Source organism: Trypanosoma grayi, assembly GCF_000691245.1.
Source record: "Trypanosoma grayi strain ANR4 Tgr_507_V1, whole genome shotgun sequence".
NCBI lineage: Eukaryota > Euglenozoa > Kinetoplastea > Trypanosomatida > Trypanosomatidae > Trypanosoma > Trypanosoma grayi.
Window position 1 is genome coordinate 4,234 of NW_008826126.1, and position 8,299 is coordinate 12,532.

The following is an 8,299-nucleotide window of genomic DNA, read 5'->3' on the forward strand; positions in this document are numbered from 1 at the left end:
CGTCCTCACTATTGCAGCTGCTGCTGCTGTTGGCGCCCAATACAAACAAACACGCATGACGTGAGTGAGTGAAGGGGGCGGGGGCGAAGGGAAAATAAACACCAGTGGGTGAAAGTGAAGCAAGCACACACGTAAAATGCAAAAAAAGAAAAGAGACGCCGTCCAAAACACAACATGAAAAACAAACAAACCAAACAACAACACAAAAAAAAAAGAAATTGAAGCGAAAACAAATCGTCAAGCACACTTTGAAATCCCACACCAAGTAAAAAAGCACACGCATGAATACATATTGGGAATGAGGCAACTGGCCTCAAGACACACCACGACGGACGTTCGCATTGTTCGTTTGTTTTTTGTGCCTTTTAAAGCAGTAATAGGGAGAAAACACACAAACACACACACATGCACAGTTGTGAAAACGAAAAAGAGAACAAGTATACAACTGAGTAACTGCACCATCGTGCATATTACTCAGCCGCAGTCACACATTGTAGTGAAGAAGGGGTAAGTGACAGGGAGAGGGAGATGCAGAAACTACAACAAGAAATGGGTCTCCGTATGAACAACACCCTTGGCGAGGTCGACCACCTTACTGTGGTACCAAGGTTTAGTACTCCACCTGGATTGGGGAAGCTAAGAGTCGACCAACGTGGTATGAGGGTCGACCACGCTCTATTGCCTTGCACTACCCTGAACGCCCAACCTCCAGTCCCTTGTATTGGCAATGGGGTTCTACTCGTGACCCTCTGGCTATCATCGAGGCGCGTTGGTTCGGCCTTCGAAGGCGACACAGAGAACTCCCCCCCCCCCCCCCCCNTGTTGCAGAATCTCTGGCTATCCACCGCATTGGCCCCATTGATGCCACCACGCAGAGAAAAACAGCAGAGGCACACGGGAGAGTTCTCAGCCTCACGGCCGTCCCCTGGAAAGACAGTGTGGGGGCAATGTGAGTTTTGCTTTTAGAAGGCAGTGGCCGTTGGGGGTTGGAGGGCGAGTCCCCCCCTCAGCGCGGCTCTTGCGTCTGCGTCCGTGCATTTCCACTGGCGCCTTGCATCCGGCTCTCTGGCAGCACGCCGACAGGTTCCCGAGGAGCAGATAAACAGCACAAACAAAACAAAAAAAGAGCGCACCACCGTTTTTAAAACCCATAAAAAAAAAAAAGGTATACAAGCAGAAAACCAAAGCAGGTGGCACATCATCAACAGCAGCAGCCGCAAAAAGAAGAAGAAGAAAAAAAAAAGCAAAAAAAAAAGATAGCAACGCATCGAAAACAACGATGCGTAAGGCGCACACAAGCGTATGGACGCAGATACGCGCTTTACTCCACTGTCCCCACCCCCAAGCCGAACGCAACGCAAGCGTGTGGCGAGCGCCGCTGCAGGCTTTGCTTGCGCCCCTCTTTAAAAACGGGCAATGGGCATCGCAAGCTCCACCATGACTGATAGGTGTCCCTTCTTTTTCTGAATCTCCACGTTCTTATTCTTTGATGCCACTTTCTAGCCTCGTGCCACCTTCCTTCACCACTTTTCTCTTCGTTCATTTGCTTTTTTTTTCTTGGTTTATTCTGTTTTCCATTGCCGTTCTCTGTGCGCCCTCAGCTTTCCCATTTATACTTCTCCAGCATGGCTGGTTAAATCGTTTGTTTTCCTTCGTGGAGCTCTCGCATTCACCCACCAGCGCGTCACCTTGCGTCACTTTCTGGTTGAAAGACGGGTGGGTAAACAAGCTGAAAGAATCAAAGTGAGACCATCAGAAAGAAGCACCATGTGTGTGAGTGGGTGTGTGTGTGTGTGTGTGTGTGTGTGCGTGCGTGACTCTGTGGGTGGGGGCACAACTCCGAAGCAAATCAAGAAACTAAAAGCACAAGCAAACAATAAAATCAAGCCACCAACAGAGGCAGGGATGAAGTTTACACACACACACACCCACTCACTCACTCACTCACACTCTGAAACCAAAACAGCACACGGAAGCATGGAATGCCGCTGGCCCCCACCCCAGTGGCCTCCCCCTCTCCTACAGCATGAACACAATGATGCCATGCAGTGCGCAAGAGACAAGCGACTCCATGCTGGTCGTGATCCACTTCCCGACAGACGCCCAGCCGTCCTGCAGCTCGTCGCCAAGACCACCTTCACGGCGACGCTGCCGCCGCTGCTGCCGCCTCATCCTGCGTTGGTGTTCCTCATCCATACTCATCAGCTGCTGAAACAAAGAAAGGATGAACGCCATACTGAAACACGATGTGTACACTGAGCTGGACACGCTTCTAGAGGCATTTTCATCAGCACTGTCTTTAGGGGCGTGGGTCAGCGAGGCACCGCGCTCTGGTTGCTGCAACGTCTCCGCGCCGCCACCGGATAAAATCATCTTCCCCACAGTCTCTGTGCAGACTGGATGTGGAAGGACGCCGCGGAAGACGGCAGAAATGTTCCCCTCCCTCTCCGAGGGTGGCGGCAAAGCCTGCAGAAGGGTAATGTAAGGGAAGCCGAAACGCGGTCTGCAGGGTGCTGCGGCAGTGCGCAGCAAACCCCTGCTGTGAAGCCAGCGGGAAGCCCCATCCACGGGGATACCCCGGCACCACTCGCCTCTCAATGCATTGCCCAACTCACCGGGGCGACCAGTTGGCAGAATGCCTCCCGTGCCCTGCTCGTATGTTGGCGTGGCGCCGTCCAGCCGCGGCGACGGCCACTCGCTGGGAAGTACCGACCACCCGGAGGACGCCGTCTGGCCCGTGCCACTGTCAGATTGCGCATCATCCGGTGAACTTGCCGCCGGGAGTGAGACGTGTGGCACAGGGGTAGGTGTATCGACGTACTCCGGAGAGAGGTGCCCAGCTGTCAGCTCGTGTGGCTGCGTGTCGGAGGAGCAAAAGTCCAGCAGAGCCCAGCTGCTCGAAGTGGAAAGAGAAGCCGAGGGGGTTAATAGAAGTCCTGCGGAATACAGTTGAGGGCAGCTCTGCATCTCCGAAGATGTGGGCAGACCGGGCATGCAGTTAGCGGTGTGAGTCAAGAGTATATGGGGCTACTCCACTATTACACGCGGAACAGAAAAAAAATTGGCAACCGTAGTATGACCAAAGCACCCCCAGTATCCCCCGACAGTTGCTTGTATAGCTAACAAAATTTCACTGTTTTTTCTTTTTTTTGTGACAGCTGGGCAAAGGCCTTCACCGCCGCAAGGGGAGAAAAGAGAAGAAAAGAAGAGACGCAGGGAAACACACCATAAAGGGCAGGGTTCACAATCGGAGTAGAGGTCACGCCACAAGAAAAAAAAGGCACTGCATGGGACCTGGGTAAGAGGAAGCTCCTTTGGGAATGGATGACAGAAACAACGAGAACAACGATGCTACGCTCCGCCCCTGTTCGACACGCACACATCGTCAAAGAGGAGGATCAGAAGCGATACACGTGTTTGACGTAGAAGTCAACGGCCACTCACACATCTGTTTAAGCAACTGGAATGAAATAAAGAAAATGGCACCTAGAAAACTTTTTGGAGGGCGCCACAAAAGATGATCACAAGAGGGTAAAGCACTGAAACACACCATATTTGTTCAAAATCACATCAGATGGTCCACTGTATATAAACGAAAAAAGAAAGAAGGATCACTGACTGAAGCAACCACTGAACTATACATTGAAATACTTCAATGAAAATGTTTCGAAGACAGACCTGGAGTCGCCAAGTCGACCAGAAAGCGTTCCTCACGATTCGTTTCATTTTTGACTCTCGGCTGGCTCAACCGCGCAGCACACCTCACGATCTACCTGACGGCTTCTTCTTCTGTCGGCGACGGTGTCTCCCACAACGAGAGCGTCCGCACCGTCTAGCTCGCTCTGGAATTCGCACATTCGATGCATTTCGGCAGCGCAATGAATATTGCTCGTCTTTCTTGGGAGCGGGATGAGGATCACCACACTCCCCAGACTCCATACGCCGCTGCTTGCCTCCCAACTCACTGCTGGGCACATCCAGCCGCTCGCCAGCAGCACCTGACGTAGTGCCGCATTCATCGGGATGGCCTGTTGGTGGAGCAGTGGCCGGGTCCTCCTCGGATGCGGGCGTGGTACTCTCAGATTGCGCATCATCCGGTGAACTTGCCGCCGGCAGAAAGCTCCGCAGCGCAGGGGTCGACACAACGTCGTACTCCGGAGAGAGGTGCCCAGCTGTCAGCTCGTGTGGCTGCGTGTCGGAGGAGCAAAAGTCCAGCAGAGCCCAGCTGCTCGAAGTGGAAAGAGAAGCCGAGGGGGTTAACAGAAGTCCTGCGGAATACAGTTGAGGGCAGCTCTGCATCTCCGAAGATGTGGGCAGACCGGGCATGCAGTTAGCGGTGTGAGTCAAGAGTATATGGGGCTACTCCACTATTGCACGCGGAACAGAAAAAAAATTGGCAACCGTAGTATGACCAAAGCACCCCCAGTATCCCCCGACAGTTGCTTGTATAGCTAACAAAATTTCACTGTTTTTTTCTTTTTTTGTGACAGCTGGGCAAAGGCCTTCACCGCCGCAAGGGGAGAAAAGAGAAGAAAAGAAGAGACGCAGGGAAACACACCATAAAGGGCAGGGTTCACAATCGGAGTAGAGGTCACGCCACAAGAAAAAAAAGACACTGCATGGGGCCTGGGTAAGAGGAAGCTCCTTCGGGAATGGATGACAGAAACAACGAGAACAATGATGCACGAGAACTGATGCGCGATAGTCACTCTTCTCATCATATATTTACTCTATTTTTCTTCTTTATAGCCACCGTAGCATCGGAAGCTTTGAGCGAAGTCCATAAAAAAAGTCTGCACAACAGAAGTAGGTGATGTGCCCTCGGTTAAGGAGCACCGTCCGTGCCACGCCAGCGCAAGGGAGTCACTGTCACACGGGACTCTTCCGCCTGCCGCTGCTCCACCTGCTGTCTAAGCCTACGTATCTCCTCCATGAGTCGATGTCGCTCGGCCGGGTTAGGGTTCTGCGAGCGCAGGTGATGGCTGAGCTCCGCGGCGAGATGGCGCAGCCTTTGGAGGTCGGTTTGTTGCTGCTGCTGCTTCTGCTGCTGTGCACTCAGGGGAGAAGCAGCACGTGGCGATAGTGCGCGACGTACCTCCTCGCTCAGTGACGGCGACAGAAAATTCGAGCCGCCACCACCGCCAGCAGCCGCTCCTGCACTGGAACCGTGAATGGCAGAGTAGTTCGGAACAGGTTCATGCGTTACGGGTGTTCGATGCTGGGAAGAAATACGGCCGTCCTGCCGCGCCAATAGCACCGAAGAAGTAGGTGGGGGCCCCGGTGGTGAACGGTCTCGCACCTCCTTCACCTTCACCTTTTCTAGCGCTTGAAGAAGCTCCTGTTCCTTTTCTCGCTGTGCCTCTATCTCCATCTTGAGTTCCTCAACCCGATCCTGCAACACCTGTCGCTTCGTGACGTTGACCTTCGCACTATCAATCCGCCCATGGAGCTTTGTCACCTCTTCCTGTAGCACGGCACGCGCCTTCTCCTGCCGTGCCACTTCGGCTGAAGTTACCTGTGTGAACTGAGCGGTCAGACGGTCGTATGATTCAGCCTCTGCTTCAAGCGCCTTCAACCACTCCAGCCGAGAGGGTGGCTTATTCAGCTGAATCGACCAGTGTGGTTCTCGGTGTGGGTATTGCTGCTGGTGACGGGCGGTGAGTATAGACTTCTCCTCCGCATTCACCATCGCTCGAACGCGTGTCAAGGCACTTTGATAGTCGTTACTCATCTCGTCATTATCGTTGGTTGAGGTTTCTAACGCCTCTGGAAATTGGTCGAACTGTAGCTGACGGGAGAGGAGGTATACCTCTAGTCCTCCTACCTCTTTAGCTGCTGCCGTTCCTTCGCCATCGGCCGCGGAGCTGCTCATCTCCTTCAAAGCATGGGAAGTGCCATGTGTCAGTAGAGGACCTGCCGATCTCCGCACGACGAGGAATATTGCGACGCGCTTCAAGCCGCAGCGGCGGTTGAGGTCGTAAAAGGCCTCCACCTCCGGCGCTTCTAAGATGTAATCCTTCCCGGAAAGCACTGCAATGCTTCCGTCATCCCCCGTGCGTAAGCCTTCCTCTAAAGTGTCGCGTATATCAGTGTTGTTGATATTGCTATTGTTGCGGCTGCTGTCGTACGCCAGTGCGCATTGGTTGTACGGAATCGCCAGCCGCAGGCCCATACCGACTAAGGCCTCTTCAAGATCTGTCAGCACCGTCTCCACGGTGGTGTCGCGTAGAAAGGCGAACTCAACGTTGAAGCGATTTTTCTGAAAGCGGTCATCCACGGCGTCCACGAGGAGGTTGGCGATGAACGGCTCCTCATTCGGCATGTCCCCCTCCCCGCCGCCGCCGCCGCCAGCCATTCAGCCACTTGGCAAACACCAACCGTCATGGGGAGAAGTTGCAAGCGAGAGGAGGAATATAGCGGCTTCTTCATTGGAATGAGGAAGCAGAAAAGCACTGAAAGCAAATATGTCACATCAGCTGGAATCACACAGACACTATATAGGCGTCTATGTGTGTGGGTATGAGTGTTTCTTGCACCGGTGTGGAAACAAATCCGTCGCCCAATGTTTGTATCTCTCTCTCTCTTTCTCTCTCTGTGTGTGTGTGTGTGTGTGTGTCTTTCTCACTTGCTCCTTTTCCGTCTTGTTTTGGCCCTGCCTCCTCTACAATGCCCCAAGCCCATCGTGCAAAGAAACGTACAACTCACGGAGAGATGGGTCCTACGTGGCATAGAGAGCCCGTATCAACTTCTCCTGCCGCGCGTGGCCGTCGGCGATGTCCTTCTCCAGCCACGCCACAAGCATCTCTAACCTCTCGCAATCGCGCTCCGCACTGATGCACTCTGTCAGCTCTTCTGACAGCACGGTCTTCTTCTTGAGCAGCTCCGTGCACGCGGCGTTGCAGCTGCTTTCACGCATAACCGTCATATAACGTCGCTGCGCCTCGTCCATTTGGAGGTGTGCAGCGGCAAGACGTAGTCGTGCGTTGTCCTCCTCATCACGCATGCCCGTCGCTACTGCTGCTGTTACTCCTACCACGGGTCTCGTACGCAAAACAGATTGTCGGTCACGTGGCGTAAAAGACGGTGTAGGGCTAACAGTGCCGACACGACGGATGGTTACTGCGCTGGTAGCCAAACCCCAGGGCGGGATGCTTCTTTCTGATGCTGCTGCTGCTGCTGCTGCGGATAATGATGATGATGATGATGATGTCGCAGCTGCTTCTACAATATATTCATCTCTTGACTCCTGCAGCAATAAGACAGGTTCTCCCTCACGAAGCGGAGTCTTTGCAGGCTGCGACGATGCCTCTGAGCGCTGCGGCGACGGGGATGACAGCAATCGAGTGTCCGCTGCCAGGTACAGCCGCGCGTCATCGTCCTTGAGCGCCTCCGTGAGCGTAGTGTCGTTGTCCACTGCATGGAAGCCCGTGTTCCCAAAGCTGCACATAAGTGTCATATTGGATGGCTGAAAGGCGCAGCCCACCTGCGCACCGATGGTTGTACACGCCGCATACAACACAGCGCTGAGTGAATGTGCGTCTGGCGGCTGCACCACTGCTGTGTAGTGCCGCCCAGCGAAGTCCACGTACCGCACACGAATGGGTGTGGCAGCCCCGCTGTTGCTGATATCGTTTTTATTATTTTTTTTGCTGTTGCTGTTGGGGGCCGCAGGAACTGGGATATTGATGCTGCTCTGGTCGGGCGTCCACAGTGGCGGGGGGTCCGCCACAACGGGATCGCTGCCGAGCTCCGGTGTGATCTCCACCGTCTCGTACATCGCGAACTGCGCGTCATCGCCGTTGCCGAGTCTGCGGTTAAGGCGCCGCAAGTCCGCCAGCGGCACGAGGGCGCCGCGGACGAAGATGAACTCCTTCCACGCCGCTGTAGCCTCCTCAGACGCGGAGGCGGAGCTGCGCAGTTTCTCCTGTTCCACGCGCAGCAACTCCATGAGAAACGGCATCTTCATGATGGGCGCCGACGCTTCCGTCATGGCGGCAGTGCCGAGGAAGACGTACTGGCCATGAACGTTGCGCACACAGAGGGCGAGCTGTGTCTGGTGCGACGCCCGCACCTCGAGCTCCGCCGCCATGCGCTCCTCCACGCTCCGCCGTGCGAGCTGAATGATGTCCCTCGTGCTGGTCGAGTGCACTATGGAGAAGGACAGCCACAACTGCGTCCTTTGGCGACTGTCGCTCCTGGCGTCGACAGCGTGCAGGCAGAGGCGAAGAATGAGCGGCATCGCGTCACGCGGGAGGACACACGAAGATGAATCTGCCCGCCGATGCGCAGATCCAGCAGC

General features: G+C 54.5%; 4 protein-coding genes across 4 annotated transcripts; all 4 read right to left on the reverse strand.

Moving 5' to 3' along the window:
* Positions 1 to 2,019: 2,019 nt before the first annotated feature.
* Positions 2,020 to 2,994, reverse strand: DQ04_05071020 (hypothetical protein; the record flags this gene model as incomplete). The annotated part of the gene is made up of 1 exon (XM_009313962.1): positions 2,020 to 2,994. One exon carries the CDS (start codon positions 2,992 to 2,994, stop codon positions 2,020 to 2,022), a length of 975 nt encoding a protein of 324 aa, XP_009312237.1.
* Positions 2,995 to 3,762: 768 nt separating this feature from the next.
* Positions 3,763 to 4,326, reverse strand: DQ04_05071030 (hypothetical protein; the record flags this gene model as incomplete). The annotated part of the gene is made up of 1 exon (XM_009313963.1): positions 3,763 to 4,326. One exon carries the CDS (start codon positions 4,324 to 4,326, stop codon positions 3,763 to 3,765), a length of 564 nt encoding a protein of 187 aa, XP_009312238.1.
* A 499-nt stretch (positions 4,327 to 4,825) lies between these two features.
* On the reverse strand, positions 4,826 to 6,355 carry DQ04_05071040 (hypothetical protein; the record flags this gene model as incomplete). The annotated part of the gene is made up of 1 exon (XM_009313964.1): positions 4,826 to 6,355. One exon carries the CDS (start codon positions 6,353 to 6,355, stop codon positions 4,826 to 4,828), a length of 1,530 nt encoding a protein of 509 aa, XP_009312239.1.
* A 363-nt stretch (positions 6,356 to 6,718) lies between these two features.
* On the reverse strand, positions 6,719 to 8,239 carry DQ04_05071050 (hypothetical protein; the record flags this gene model as incomplete). Its single annotated transcript, XM_009313965.1, has 1 exon — positions 6,719 to 8,239. The coding sequence occupies one exon, from the start codon at positions 8,237 to 8,239 to the stop codon at positions 6,719 to 6,721; it is 1,521 nt and encodes a 506-aa protein (XP_009312240.1).
* Positions 8,240 to 8,299: the final 60 nt, after the last annotated feature.